This window comes from Hyposmocoma kahamanoa, unplaced genomic scaffold, assembly GCF_003589595.1.
Source record: "Hyposmocoma kahamanoa isolate Upper Pololo Valley unplaced genomic scaffold, ASM358959v1 95, whole genome shotgun sequence".
Classification (NCBI taxonomy): domain Eukaryota; kingdom Metazoa; phylum Arthropoda; class Insecta; order Lepidoptera; family Cosmopterigidae; genus Hyposmocoma; species Hyposmocoma kahamanoa.
The window spans coordinates 3,702,433-3,718,774 of NW_020654972.1; the positions used below are offsets into that span (position 1 = coordinate 3,702,433).

Sequence of the window (16,342 nt, forward strand, 5' to 3'; positions counted from 1 at the left end):
TTATAATAAAGTGCGTATCGGTATCATTTGAAATTGATGTCCTAACATTAGATTTTGATGTTGACACATCTACACATATCATAGCCCTACGAGTAGTTAGAGACCTGCTCTTGGGATCGCATGCCAACTGGCGTGACAGTCATTATGCGCTATGTAAGATAGAAATTAAGAGTAGGTCACTCAGAGTGAAAGACCTGTTTCTCTTTTGGGAGGTAATCCAGCAAAGAAAAAAATTTTGACGATGATGTTTGAGGAGGGAGATCATTGAAGAGAGGTTATCATAACCTCCGTTGATGCGTAGTCGAGACTCGTCAGTACATTGACACCTACTAAGAGAGTAAAATGACAGGCGGTTGTTTAGTTCGTTATAAAGCATGCCTCACATATAGCAGAAAAATCGTCTGACGAATGATTTCCTGTAGCCTGTTCTTGGGCAAACATTAAACTTTTTGCGGCAATCTGACAGTAACATAGGGTCACAGGTAAGGAGGGAATGCTTCCTAAGAACTGTTTGAAGAACATAAAGTTGTCCCACCGATAAAACTCCAAGGAGACCATAGAGCTTATCCGTTGGAAAATAGTAAGGTTGAGAAAGAGCAACTTTTATAATGCATCGTTATGCTCTCTCAAGTTTTAGGAGTAGAGTTTTTGATGCCCCACCCCAAGTGGAGATACAGTAACCTATCAATGACTGACACAATGCGTAATACAACATTTTAATGATACTAATATCCGCAACATATCTAACGTTCTTGAACATGTACATGAGTTTTCTTAATTTTGATGAAAGTGCATTGATGTGGTGGTGAAAGCCATGCCGATTGTCAATAATAATCCCCAAGTATTTGATGTGAGTGGTGCTATTGAGGTCTGGGCACGAGCATACGCTCACTTTCAGCTGTTGATCATTGCAGGAGTGCACCCTTGTTGGTTGGTCCTGAGGTCTTATGGTAAAAGTCAAGCACTTCGTCTTCTCGATATTTAGTGTGAGTATATTGCGATTTAACCATTCTACAACAGTATTAAGACCCTTTTGCGCCGAGCTGAATGCACCTTCCCAAGTGTCAGAACTAAAGAGCAGGGCAGTATCATCTGCAAAAGTAATTATTTTACCGTTATGAAGAGACGGGTTACACAGATCATTTATGTATGTTAGAAACGACGTGGGGTCGAGGATACTGCCCTGCGGGACCCCAAAACTCACTGGTTCGTCACCACTAACCCAGTCCCTGAAACGCACAGACTGGCACTTATTCTGCAAATAGCTGGCAAAAAGTTCTAACTGGAGATTTCTGATTCCCATGTATTCACGTTTATTCAACAGGTGGGGAATCGAAACTGTGTCGAACGCTTTTGCTAGGTCCAGAAAAATTACTAATACCTTGTTATTCTCGTTCAAATTGGTTACTATGTGTTGTGTCAGTGCATTCAGGTAAGATAGAAATCGGTCTATAGTTTTCGACCCAGTTCCGATCCTTAAATATGGGACGTATGCGAGATCTTTTAAGAGGTTGCGGGAAATTCCCTGTAGTGAAAGCGAGATTGCAGATATGGGTGATTGATGGAGTCAGAATGCCACTAAATGATTTCAAAAGCTATGTCGATATACCATCAATTCCCACCGCACTGCCAGGCTTAAGATTTAGAATTATAGTTTCGATTTCCTGGTTCCTCTTGGGAAGACCGAATGAGTGGGGAGAAAGACCAAGAGGGGGATCCTGTGGTGGAGTATTCCGCATATTCAGTATTTTACGAGGCAGGGAACTGCCCACATTTGCAAAGTAAGAATTGACTGATTTTACAACAGAAAGCGGATTGCTTGTTGTAGATATCAAATGAATTGGTGGGTCATTAATTCTTTTAGTGCCAGTTATTGTTCTGATTGTGTCCCATAGTAGCTTTGAATTTCCCTTGACCTTCCTCAATTCATTCCTTTCGTACTCCCTCTTTAGTTTTCTTAGAAGAGCATTGCAAAAATTCCGCTACCTTTTGTATATCCTTTCTAAAACTTCATCACTAGGGTTTTTCCTTTGTTTCACATGTAGTTTATCGCGGTGCTTCATGCACTTGAGCAAACCTGTAGTAATCCAGGGTTTCTTAATTCTTCTCCTGTTAGACACGACTATAATTTTAGTGTTAGATTTTATAGCAGTTTGCAGTATATTAATTAAGAGTTCTGTAGCAACATTACTATCAATATAGGTCTCAATACTGCTAAAATCTACGGTCGTAAGATATTTATTAAGTCCATCGAAATCTGTTTTGTTAATTATCTTATTACTGGGTGTGATAGGAAGGAATAGTTCCAGAAAGAGGATACTAGCATCATGGTCAGTCACCGAAGAGTTTACCACATGAGCAGTCAGAGTGGTTTTTAGGCAGATATGATCGATACAGGAGTTTAAACGTGTAGGAATTGTATGTGCTGGCAGTAGTCCATGAGATGCAACAAGATTTAGGTACGTATGAGACCGCGTATCGGAGGTTGATTCAGCAATATCGATATTAATATCGCCAGTGAGCACTATCGTTTTGTAAGATGAGCACAGCGCAAGTGCAATATCAAGAGAAGCGATAAAATGATCGACATTATACTTTGAGGGCGAACGATACAATGCAAGTAGTGCTATTTGCTGGTTTATGATGATAAGTAAAGAGTTTGCATCTGGAAACGTAGGTTCAGTTATTGTCACTGTAAGGTGCTCCCTGAAATAAACCACCACTCCTTCATTCTGATTTTTGTTAGAAACAGTAGCGAAAGTTTTATATCTCTCCAGTGTAGGCTGAATAGGAGACTGTAAGAGCCAGCATTCAGTAAGGATTATAATATCCCAGTCGACTCTATTACTCTCTCTATTACGATAAATTATTAATAAGAACACTTTTTCCTCAAAATACAAATCAAAGCACAGTTATTACATGAAGATGGTAATCATAATCAATCGCCCATTTCAAGAGACGGCTAGTTATATTCGGAGTCTCGCACTGCTGTTGAATTTTAAATAATTTTACCAATATCACTAGCATTAATATTTTATATCAATTATCATTGTAATATTTAATAATAATAATAGGAGGAAATTCAATGTAAATAACCGTACGAAAAAAAGTCCGGCGGCAGCCTTAAAAGGTCAGAGTCGATATTTATTATGTCAAATTCGATTTCCTCTTCTTCATTAATCCAGTCAATGTACACGATGTTGGAGTAGTACGCTGACGACGCCGAAGAAGACCTTTCTTTGAGAATTGTAACGTTGTCACTCTCTTCTTTTTCTACTTCTTCCTTCAAAATAAACAACAAACTACAGTGAAACCCAAAACTATATATCATTATTACTTTTGTTGAATGTCATGATGTTTTTACTACTATGATATTCAACTACATATTTTTTGCGAAAATACTCAACCCAGTGTTATTATATTATTAAATATAACCTCATAACCTAGGGAACTATGGAAAATCGTACCGCGGATACCATGGGCACATAGGTACATAGACAACCACAAATTACACCCAAACTCACGAGAGAAATAAATGTAGGCCATACAAATATTTCTCCCGGTTTGGGAATCAAACCCGGGACCTCTGCGCCACATAGAACGGATACCAGTAGGGTAACCGATCGGCCACAGAGGCAGTTAAATGATTACAATTTAAGGTCAAAAGTAAAGTTAAAGTTCACAAAGAAAAATTCCATCAAAACGACTGAACGTGGGTACAGTAGAGGCAATAGTCGCTGGTTAGTACCAGCGACTATTGCCTCTACTGTATCCACGGTTAGTACCAGCGACTATTGCCTCTACTGTACCCACGTTGAAGCAATAATCGCTGATCCAGTTGGGAATTGGACCCATCCAAACAGTGAAAACACAGATTTATACCTAGTCAGCTAAAGATAATTAAGTCACCTTTGACGGCCAGTCAAGAGTCTCCAAATAATAGCAGGACTCCGTTGTTGATCCCGGATCCACGAGCCTGGAGTAACAATGTTAGTAGGAGTTCTCCTTGTGAAAGAGTTCGTCCAGGGAAGTACTGCTACCTCACCTATTTCTGCCGCCAAGCAGTAATGTGAGCATTACTGCCTTCCAGTTTTGAAGGGTGCTGATAAAATTACAGGAACTTGTCATCTTGTATATCAGGTTGACGGGCGCAGCATCACAAATCTTTTCTCTCAATTGTTATGTACACTTGTACAGACGCATAGCTTGTTCGTGCCGTCACTTGGTGGTACGATAAAAAAAAAGATTATTGACAACCTCGGCGGCCCAGAGGCACTATTGCCGCTTAATGAGGTCGTTTCGGGTACAATTTTAGATTAGAATGTTTTTAATTAGATTCTTGCCTGTGTTGTCTGGATATTGACCCAGAAATCCGTTACTCTGGTACTCATAGTACAGGGAATTCCCTGGATTGAGACCAGGTAATTGATGTCATTCATTGTGTGCCACGGGACAAATATAAATAAAAAAAGGTAGGTATATAGGAAAAGAGAATTATAAACGATTACTAACGTTTATAATTCTCTTTTCCTATATACCTACCTTTTTTATTACGATAGGTTTCTAGATGAAGATCTTACTGGTTCAGCAGTTACGGACTCTGGGCGAGGGCTAAATGGAACAAAAATTAAATACAAGTCAAGTTCACATCATTTGACACTTTAGACCGTTCTTATCGCATGCGTTATCAAGCTTGTCAAGCGTAACGTTCACTTTTTTGTATAATACTAAGTGACGGGACGACCAAGACGTGATGGTAAATGTCTGTCCTGTCCATAACGGTTGCAGCGCCACACAGAGCTTTAAATCGCAAAGATCTGAGGTGCACTGGGACATAAGTTGAAAAGTCCCATGTGCCTATAACTTAATCAGCACATTTACCCTGCAAAACCGGAACGCAATAATGATTACATCACTGCTTGGCGGCAGAAATAGGTAAGGTGGCAGTACTTCCCTGGACGAACTCTTTCACAAGGAGCTCTATAGCTACTAAACTCACTTGAGCCTGTAAGACCCTATTTTAAACTTTTCAATATAATTAATATTGTAATAGTAAATACAATGAATAAAGCAATATAATAATAAATAAATAACGCACACAGTCATAGCCCCACCTAGGGAAACCTTGTGTAGCGGGTGCCATGGACACAAACATAAACAACTACAAATTACACCCAAACTCACGAGAGAAATCAATGTAAGCCTTTATAAATATTTCTCCCGGCCCGGGAATCGAACCCGGGACTTCTGCGTGGCAGACCGGCATGGAAACCGTTTGACCACGAAGGTTAGATAGTAGTAGTAGGGAGTAAGAAGGAGTAGTAGTAATTTTTAGTAGTTTTTAAGGTAACTAACGACTCCGTATCTTTAGGCGACTTAGAAAATTCGGAATCAGTATGACGCAAGCCCGCAAAAGGCGACAAGTCGTAACTCTCCTCCAACGCCTCGAAATTTATTTCTGTGTTCAGAGATATTACTCCAACGGCCACTTCTTTATACTGAAACAGCAATAATTTGTAATAACAATATCTCATGACCGTCGAAATTAGGTATAAATAAGTTACAATCGCTTTGTAAATATGACGAAAATGCATAAAAAAAAATTTATTCGATACCTAACACCCCGTGGCATGCCTTTTAGCTGTTTTTAACCGACTTCAAAAAATGGAGGAGGTTCTCAATTCGACTGTATTTTTTTGGACATATGTTACGCGATTACTCCGGCATTTGTGAACGGATTTTGATGATTTTTTTTTGTTGAAAAGAGGGTACTTCAAAACTAGGGGATGAAGTTTCCCGCCCAGCCAGTTTCGCGCACTTTCCACTAACCGATTTCAATAAAACTTGGCAAATAGATGTAATTCCACGAACTTTTGAGATCGTTTTTTTATAAAAAAGTTATATTAAAAAAGTTAGTATTAAAACTTCAACTTAGATCGTAATAGTACATTATGTTACTAGGGCGGTAAGTAGGCAATTGCATACAGAGGGATTTTAAAAGCCCGAGCTGAAGGTGGGGGTTTTAACGGCCCGAACGTTTATAATTAGAACCAGTTAGTACCTACAGTAAGCTACTCGAAGTACCTATATACTCTACGCAGACTTAGTTGCGGGCCCCAGCTAGTATTATATAAAGAATACAATTTTTTTGAGCATTCAATTTTTTTTTGTTTAGCTTTATGTGTAAATAAAACGTAAAATATTTTAATGGTGTTTTCGTAAACTCGTAACTCGGTACTCGTGTACCTTAAAATTTTATATATCTTATTAAATTTTGTAAATGAAACAAAGCCGACCGTATTAATATTAGTTTTCATAAATTTAGTCAAAAAGTCCACTGCAATTCTAGGCTCCCGTGCCGAGTGGGAGGCGCGGGAGAGCAGAAACCAATGGCAATAGAATAGCAAAAACAAAACAAAAAATATCAATACCACCTTAGGGCCATAAGATAAAAATATGGCCTAGTCTTGCTGCACATTATACTACTACTTAAGAGCAAGTGTGAAAAAAATTTTTACTGAAATCTTACTTCACAAACAAGTAGAGTGCGCTCGGATTCCGGATGCCTTGATATCAACTCGCTGACGTAGTAATCGCCGTAGAGCTCACGCAGTCGGGTCGAGTGGCGGTCTATGATCGGCACTATGTCGTCATTGTCCTCTTCGCTGTGTACATAATCGTACATACAAACATTCGCTCAAACAGCAACGCATTGATATGCGTGGTTACTCATGATTGAGTAAATCTCACGTCTACAAAATATTTTAACTCAGTTTTCACTCAGACAATTGCATCTGAAGTTTCAACAGAATCAGTTGTTCTCTAAATCGTAAAAGGAATACCGCTGCTTGAGCTTACTTAATGTTGCCAAGACAGAGTTGTTTCGAATTTAATGCAATTTTTATGTAAGTAGGTATGTACGGGAATATATTCAAGAGTCCTTGCCTGTACACGGAATCGTTAAGATAAACTTTTTTAAACGTAATTATATTGCGAAAGGAAAGCTCTTAAGTCAATCGACTACGTAAAATGGTTAAAAATATATTCAACAAACAGAAGTCTAAGAGCTTCGATAAATACGTTTTAACTATACTGGGTGTCCCAAAACTCCACGACAAACCGAGGCCAGGGTGTGACACAGTTCGTAACAACCCTGAAAAAATATATATTTAAAAAAATATAAAAAAGTAGAGCCCAACCTTTATGAGTTGCCATAGTCGTTCAGATACAGTACCTATACAAATCATTTAAAGTAATATCGTAGAAAAAAATAATTAATTTCGTACTTTTTATTTATTAGGTATGTTACAATTTTTCTAATTTAATTGGCTCCTAAATGTGTACGATACATTTTAAAGAAAGCATAGGCACTACTACTTGGGAGTAAGTACACGCAAACTTCATAATAGCACAATACACGGGCTCGAATCTCCTAGTAGAGCGATAAGCATTTTGTTTTTAATTTTTATCCGAATCGGATGTCTGTGTCAGACTGAACATTACACTATACGAGGGCCATGCCAAAAGAAATAAGCTTTTCAAAAATTATAAACTTTATTCTTTATTACAGATCGATCGATTCGATATCGGTCTTTCAAAATATTCACCATGAACACGTATACACTTTTCCATTCGTCTAAACCACTTGGAAAATATCGATGACCACTCTTCTTTAGACATCTCGGAAGTCTCCAAGTTATAAGCAGCCAACGCATCTTCTTTGCTTTCAAACAGCTTGCCTTTAAATTTTCATTAATTTTTGGAAAGAGGTAAAAATTACAAGGTGCTAAGTCAGGGGAATATGGCGGGTGCGGCAGAATAAATACATTTTTGAATGAAAGTAGTCGAGCGTTCTAGCAGAAGTGTGCTGCTTGTAACACCAAGTTGACAACATTTTTGGGGCACAAACTGTTATATACCATTCGGAGTTAACTGTTCTTTGATCCTCTAGCACTACAGTAGCAATGTGTCCCGTCATGCAGAAAAATGAGGCGACCATTTGTTTTTGTGTGCTTCGTAGGTATACGACGACATTTCGTTGGCGTCGGCTCATCTTCGAAGCACCATAAAGTGGACTGTCGCTTTTTTTCAGGATCATAGTTATATAACCATGTTTCGTCACCTGTCAGTATATCAAAAACGTTTATTTTTTCTCGCCAGGGTCGAATTTATCTATCACAAATTTGCCCAAATCCACGCGACGTTCTTTCTGCTCATCGTTAAGTTTGTGCGGAAACCATCTCGACAACGCTTATGGAGAGACAGTGGTCCGTGAATAATAGTTTGCGATGCTGCTGATCCAATGCCCAGTTCTCTCGCTCAAGCTCTACATATGTAGTTCGTCGGTTTTCACAAATTACTTTTTCGATAGCTAGAACGTTTTCTTGAGTAACCGCGGTTGGCGGCCACCTGACTTCGCCTCATCTTCAAAGCTTCCCCGTCCTCTTTTAAATTCAGCAAACCCATTGAGAACTGTAGCTCGTGAACAAGCAGTATCTTCAAAACTTGTGGCAAAAAGTTCAAAATATTCTTGCGGATTTAAACCTTTATTGTAGTCATAACAAATCATAACCAAAAATAACGTTGAGAGAGCTCCATTGTTGCGAACAAAATTCCCGCCAGATTGTCTCCGAAAAATAAAAAAATAAATAAAAAAGAATTCTAATTAAGACGTGTTCCATTTTAAAATTAATTAGCAAATAACCTGCCTTTACGACGTTGTATAACTTGCCAGTATCAAACAAGTGATTAAAGCGTATCTAAGTTCTTCTGGCATGACCCTCGTACAGTGTATATTTTTAGGTTTTCGCGATTGTTACACATAGAAAATGAAAACTATTGTTTTCATGAACTAAATCTCTCCACATTTGTTTTTTCAAACAAACCAACGTTATGGGACCTTTACAGGTTCCATGTTCACGGTTGACAATTATGAAAAATATTTTATTCAATTTGACCAACTTCTGCCGTCCCGATTTTTTCTTCCTGTATGTATAACTACTGGAATATGCTGCTGATCGCGCGCATTGTCGCGCATACATATGTACAATTACGTAGTATTTTTAGTACAATACAAAAGACCTTCGGACAGTACGATGCCTTACGTATTTTTTATCAACCTACATTACTAACTACGTTACTATACATTACCATCAAACATACTTTACTACGAACATTCTATATTTACGTACATTGGGTACGAACCCCAATACTTCCAATACAACGAAATAATCCTTACATGACACTGAATCGATTGGCACTAAAAAATAATCAATTTTATTCATTTTTATGGGTAACTCCAGTTTGACCAAAAAAACTGACTATACCAAAATTGTTTTCACAAAAAAGACTTAATAGTATAATAAGACAGTCTCATTAGGCTCAACACACACTGGCGCAGAGTCGAAGCGTCGCGACGCGTTATGTTTTTCGTCTATAGCATATTCATCTCTATTTTCTCATCATTAAGGTACAAATTTGTGTTATGCAAACATTGACTTAAAAATAAATGGACGACGGGTCTAATACAAAAACCACGAAAAAAATGTCCCAAGTCAACCTATTTAAACTTAGTGACATGTAAAGGAATATGAAAAAGCTAAAACGTTGAATTTAAATTGTAATGTCATTGCATTACTGCCTAATTTTGCTTGCAACAATTAAAAGGCGCAAAAAAACACCATATTCAACTTCTACTGGAAACTTACCAAAACGCACGTATGTAGCTTCTAGTGAAAACTATTTGAACACAAGTATAATGGAGTAGCCTTTATTATTTATAAATAAATTTCATACGTACATGTTGAATTTTATACAATGCCATTTATTACGAGCTAGGGTGTCTGACTTTTTTTTCTTGAGTTTCGACAATTCTCGTACTCGATTTCTCGAATTATTCGAGATTTTTTTTTAAAACCGTAAAAAACCAGCTCAATCAACTATAAAACTAAATGTGAACTTTTCGAAAGTTGTTTTGGCCTGGGTGTTCTGAGTTATGCCCCGGAATAAATTCTATCGTTCGTGGTCCCAGGTTCGATTCCCAGTAGAACCAATTTGGGAAATGAACTTTTGCAAATTGGTTCTGCTCTGGGATTTTGTTGCTCTGATACTCATGGGGAGTATGTACAGAGAGTTCCCTAGTTTTCAGAAAAGGTGATTGTCTTACAATAGAATACCAAGACCAGAACCAGTTAGAAAAGTTAATTTGTTAAATTGATCCTACCGGTATCGAACCCGGGAACTTCTCATCCAGTGCCCACAGTGCAAACCGTTAGGCTATCAAGGTTGTACTATTTGTATTATTATACATTGTTTGCATGTGAAAGCTACAAATTGCTTAAACTTTAAAAAAAATCCTATTTAATTTGCACTGTCAGTCTGCTTCAATTAACTTCTTTGTTTCTTAAGTTGGTATATTTTTTTCATTCATCCAACTTTTGATTTTTAATGCGGCGGTGTAAGATGTTCTCTGGTAATACTTGTCACTTTCTTCTTAAGTTCAAGCTATGTTTCCTGGATAAATTCCTGTATTCTCTCCTTTCTATCCACAGTTCACTCATTGATGTAATCACATACCAAAGCTTTAATATTATGGTCTTTTATTAAGCTTGCATCAGCTCTGGTTTCGTTTCTTTTCTTACCATTTCCTTCACCCGTTCATGCATAGTACTGAAATTATATTGCGCTCAAAAACGTCACCACTTTTCTATATGCCGTAGTGCTTACATTGATTCAATATAATTATTACGATTTATCACTGACAACGGTTGATACCGTCAACAGGCATAGTCGTACTGCTCATAGTTCTTACAAATGTTTCTTGTGCTTGAAAAAGTACGGCTATGATGGTAGTAGGGTATTTGCCGTTGTGAGATAATTACAAAATTAAAATGCGCGATATTGATTGCGCAAGAGAAACGCTTTCCAAAATAAACACTTAGGTATTAATTAATAATAATAATTATAATAAAGCACACACTCAACATTGCCCCGCATTAGGGAAACCCTGTGTCACGGGTGCCGTGGACACACATATAGACAACCACAAATTACACCCAAACTCACGAGAGAAATAAATGTAGGCCATACACATATTTCTCCCGAAAAACCTAAAAAAATACTTTCGGGATTATGGAAGCTCATGCAAACGTTATTTCGGGCAAATGTATTTTCGGTTTTCTGATTCGTAACCCTGAGCTGTAGAAAGAGTACAACAATATTTGAAAGTATTACTAAGATGTATTAAAAATATTTTAATAATAACATTAGCGTCAAAGCGACTCTATGAAATTTTTGTTCTAAATATTTCAAACGCTTGTGTTTCAAATCCACGTGATGGGTCCGTTCAGTCTTTTACGCAAGCAATGAGTCGGAAAGAGACAGTTAGCTATTTGATTATTTTGATTGCTTTTGTAATTTATATATACGATTAATTTAAATATAAATTAAATACTATATATGTATACTAGTGCATAAAATAACACTTAAATGATAACTATGATAACACAATGTAGTACTTACTGAAAATATGATATACCATACTGTTTTTTCACTTTAGTTGAGTAATTTTTACAAGATTTTAACGCCCTGTAAGTTGGGACACTTTTTAGCGCGGACCCGACGTCCATTTATTTGTAAGTTATTGTATGCACATATGGAAACGCGCGTCAACGCGCGGCGACGTGCGGCGACGCGCGTCGCCACGCGTTACTTGGGCGCAGTGAGGCGTCCCGTAGAGGGCACTAATACGAGCGTAGTCGCGCGTCGCCAGGCGTTGTAGTTGAAAAACAGCACGCGACATGACGCTTCGACTCTGCGCCAGTGTGAGTTGAGCCTTATATCTCCTTTAGTTTCGAATTTCCCCTTACTATCCCACTTAAAAAACACTGTATAACCATTGTCAGTTTGATGAAATATCAACTCTAGCGCTAGAAAAGATTGAACGCAGGTTACAAAACATGGGAGTATCGGCAACTTACACAGCGCGGCGCACACGTAGACGTGGACTGACCTCCTTGCGGTCAGCGACGTACATTCCAGGTAACCTTTCACCTGGTATGCCTCGCGCCGTAGCCTGCATACGATGAAACGATCCTTCTGGTCGCGATGATCCTGGTACTAACTCTGAAGGTAGTACAGAAAAAAGAGATGATACACAATACTGGCTATGATTGTAAGAATCACCAAAAATGTACAGCAAACAGGCTTCCTATACTGCCTTCCTGTCATAAACAACGCATTTTCATTTTGTTAACTTTCAGGATATTGGCACCTCAAGTTCTATTTTCCCTTGAAAAACGTCAGCTAGCTGATTTTACTGACACTAATTAAGATATTTAAAATAAACCGCTGATAGGTGTCGAAGATCTCGTTTGGCTCATATGTTATACCTAAATAACAATAATAAATAACTATCATATGCTGATAACCCCGTTTTAGGGAAATCCTGAGACGCGGGTGCCATGGACACACACGTAAACAACCACAAATTATACCCAAACTCACGAGAGAAATAACTGTAGGCCATAAAAATATTTCTCCCGGCCCAGGAATCGAACCCGGGACCTCTGCATGGCAGGCCAGCATAATAACCGTTCGGCCACGCAGTCAATAACTCAATTTCGTTAAAACTTTCGATTAGATACGTTGTTTATGGTAAGGGCGGCTGATTAAATGACAATAGTTAAAAGACACAGAACATTATTCCAAACAATGAAATATAGTCTTACTTTTTACAACTGTACAACCCAAAACGCAGTGGCCGTACTGTATGTAGTGCTCAACTATTTATTATGCACACAATATTAATTACATCTTAATATAACGTATACATGTATACATCTATTAATTATGTAATTAAATTAGTTTACACTTATGCTGTTTTATTTATCTATGTATTCGTATTATATATTTAGTGTAAATATTTTAGGATATATCAAGTTTCACACACACGTTATGCATGGATTTGTTTTGTTTGCGCTGGAGTCCGTACTTCACTCACATCGGGCTTGCTGAAAACCAGCGCTACAGGCTGAAAATATCTGCCTGTAGCGCTGGTGCTAATAGCTGAGCAAATCCAGTTTGCGTGCGCCGCGACACGCAGTTATTATTATTTTTTTATCATTATATTTTAACTTTTGTTGTAAGTGCTGTATTTTAGTTTAAAGTTTATAATATTGTATTTAAATTTTAAGGTCACGTGTGTCTCGGTGCTTACGCAATAAAGTATTCTTATTATTTTTCTTATTTAGGTAATAACACACAAAGATAAGGAACTAGGGCACGGTGACCTAAGGCGCCGCGCAAACGTATCTTGTGTTGGATGCAAGCAACTGCGAATATTCTATGGATCGAGGGCAAAAACAAAAATTCCACGGTACCATTAATGGGAAAATGGCAATCTGTACCATCAATGGAGTTCCATTACAGTACTATTACACAGTTGTGTAATAGTACTGTAATAAATAAATATAGTAATTATAGGAAATAAAACTATTTTTCCGGATTTAAATCGCGGATATTTGTTAACTGACTGACTGTTGGTCAACCGTTACCATGGGACCTGTAAAGGGCCCGAAACGTCGGTTTGTTTGAAAAAATAAATATACGCGATTTAAATCCAGAAAAATAGTTTCATTTCCTATGTGTAACAATCGCGAAAACCTAAGAACTCGATAAATAGTAAATAGTAAAGAAAGGTTCCATTTTCATTCAAAAAAATTCAAAATTCAAATCATCTTTATTTCATAGATACCTAAGCAAATTATACTTGAAATAGTCATATTAATTAAACTCTACTGTTCATTCGTAAGGCAGAGTTCCGTGTGAAGAATGAACAAGAAACTCTAGGGGTTGCTCTTTTAAATGTACATTTTAATATATTTAACAATTTTACAATATTTATTTCCAACATCTTAGATTGAGACTACCTGCAAGAACTAAACGGGTCACTACCACGGATTATTTTTTTAATAATATCTTAATTCGCAAAGAGCTGAGGGGCACTTCCAATTCGCCCGTCACCCTGAGGCATAAGTTGGCAAATCCCATGTGCCTGTAATTACACCAGCACCCTTACCCTTCCAATACCGGAATACAGTAATGCTGACATTACTGCTTGGCGGCAGAAATAGGTAAGGTAGCAGGTAGCATAGGTAGGTAGGTAGGTATAAGGTAGCAGCAATACACCGCTAAAAGCAACGCTCTTAAATAAAAAAAAAATCAACATACGCAAACATCCAACGACGGTTTTTATAAAAGCTATGTATTGGACGTAAGGATCGTGCATGAAAATAGACTTTAGCATGTTGTCGACAACCTCTCTAGAGTAGTCAATCTTCCAACACAGTAAATGAAGAAATAATGTGTTTCTTCCGTTCATATCTATTGCCCTGAAACATAAAATGATATGCTATTAAAACCCCACGAAATACTCTTGTGCGAGTCCGCTATACCTATACTTGGCAAGTTTTGGTTGGAAGAGTAGTTTAGCGCACATAGCTGCATGCAACGAACTATGCAAGCTAAGGTAACTTAAGTTTACCACAGTTCACGTAACTGCGCGCAAAGCTGAGATGAGAAAATACGGGGCCATAGTGAAGTGATGGTGCTACCACTCGACGCTAGTCTTTCCCCGCACGACAAAATTTACTTGGCCCACATAGTTCAATGAGTTCGGGTAGCTTAGTTCGTGGTGTGAACAGATGCACAAAAACCTGCCACGCCTAACTGAATGTGAGCTAACTTTAGCTTAGCTTCGTTCGCGATGTAGCCTCTCCTTCAAAAAGTTCGCTATTTATTAACCAGAATCTTTAAAATCTATTAAATAGTAAGTTGTACACATACTTGTACTTTGCCCAAACATATTCTTCCCATGCAGAAGGATGTACTGAAGGTATCAAGGGATACTCCCGCGCTGATATGAACCCAATTATATCTCCCAACTCATTAAACTGGGTTATTGCTAGCACTGAATTCTCACTATAAAACAATCATTATTAGTCTTATTAACCAGTGACGAAGAAGTATTGAGTATTGAAAGGGAAATTTGCATTGCATTTACCGCGTACCAACATCGGCTTCAGATACACGTTTTGCCACTGGTAAATTAAGTATACACTAAGATTTTTTTATCAAAAATAACATGAGAAATTCGGATCATTGATTGGTCACTCACATAAGATAAACAATTTGTTCGGGATCATTTACTCGGAAGGTTTTCGCCATTTGCTCATTCACAAGCTTGAAGATAAAGGGAGCATCAGTCACTTCCGACAAGCGGAGCTTGCCAATTTCGGGTAAGGCAGTCTGACTGCGACCTTCTACGCTGCGAGAGAAGGTTTGATTCGACATTTTCAATCTACAGCGAAGAAATTAAATTTGAATATAAAAAATTATCTACTAAATGGACGCTGATATCAAGCTAATCATAATGTCAGAATTGAGAAATGTAGCGCCTCTCAATAACATATTATATTATATTATTATTCTCTTTAATGGCGGCCACTAAGCTAAGCTAAGACTAGTGTCAGTTTTGAATGAAAATCTTAAATGAAGAATATTCAAAACTATTGCGCCAATGTCAAAGTTGAAAACTGTAACAAGTTCTTATAATGTTTTCCATCCTCTAAGAACAAAGTACCCAACAACATTCGAAAATTTTTTAGCGGTAAAAAAAAAGGATATAGTTATCCTTTTTCATTCAAATTCCATACGTATATATAATGGTTGCCGATATATAATGGTTACGCAACCTACCAAGGTTGGGTAGGTAGGTAACCATTATATATCGTTATATTATATATTAAAGCTTGATACTATTGTTTTCGATAAATAAGGCCAGTACATTATAAAATCAAAATCAAAATAATCTTTATTTCATAGGTAAGCATTATTACACTTGAAATCGTCACATTGGTTAAACTCTACTGTTCATTTGTAAGGCAGGTTCCCCTGAGAAGAATGAGCAAGAAACTCTGAGGGTTGCTCTTTGTAAATAACATATGTACACATTCAACATTTTCAATATTTTTTTTTCTTTCAAACAACAGAGATCGAGACTACCTCTATGAGCTAAACGGATTACTACTTAGAGGATGGAAAAAAAAAGGGTTATTACCACGGATTTTTGTCATCCAAGTACGTAGAAGTTGTATAATAACCTTTAGTATAAAGTTTTTGCTTAAACCTCGTTAGTGGTAAATTTTGTATATCAACCGGAATCTTGAAATAGAATATGCCCCTTAAATGAATTTGTGACTTTGTGAAGACGAGTGTCAAGAACAGCTAGTTTATTTTTGTTCTTAGTATTAATGTTATATCTGTCACTATTTTTCATAAAGAA

At 37.4% G+C, this 16,342-nt stretch overlaps 1 protein-coding gene across 1 annotated transcript in view; it reads right to left on the minus strand.

The window, feature by feature from the left end:
* The window catches only part of LOC113238307 (cilia- and flagella-associated protein 61), a 38,979-nt gene extending 23,575 nt beyond the window's left edge, over window positions 1-15,404 (minus strand). Inside the window, exons 1-11 of the mRNA XM_026475144.1 lie at window positions 15,176-15,404; window positions 14,845-14,979; window positions 14,230-14,390; window positions 11,979-12,123; window positions 6,530-6,665; window positions 5,356-5,498; window positions 3,910-3,976; window positions 3,102-3,283; window positions 1,987-2,109; window positions 1,610-1,764; window positions 1,008-1,092 (exon numbers count right to left, since the gene is read on the minus strand). Coding sequence (XP_026330929.1) covers window positions 1,008-1,092; window positions 1,610-1,764; window positions 1,987-2,109; window positions 3,102-3,283; window positions 3,910-3,976; window positions 5,356-5,498; window positions 6,530-6,665; window positions 11,979-12,123; window positions 14,230-14,390; window positions 14,845-14,979; window positions 15,176-15,351 — 1,508 coding nt within the window. The 5' untranslated portion in view covers window positions 15,352-15,404. The remainder of the gene's footprint in view (window positions 1-1,007; window positions 1,093-1,609; window positions 1,765-1,986; window positions 2,110-3,101; window positions 3,284-3,909; window positions 3,977-5,355; window positions 5,499-6,529; window positions 6,666-11,978; window positions 12,124-14,229; window positions 14,391-14,844; window positions 14,980-15,175) is intronic.
* Window positions 15,405-16,342: the final 938 nt, after the last annotated feature.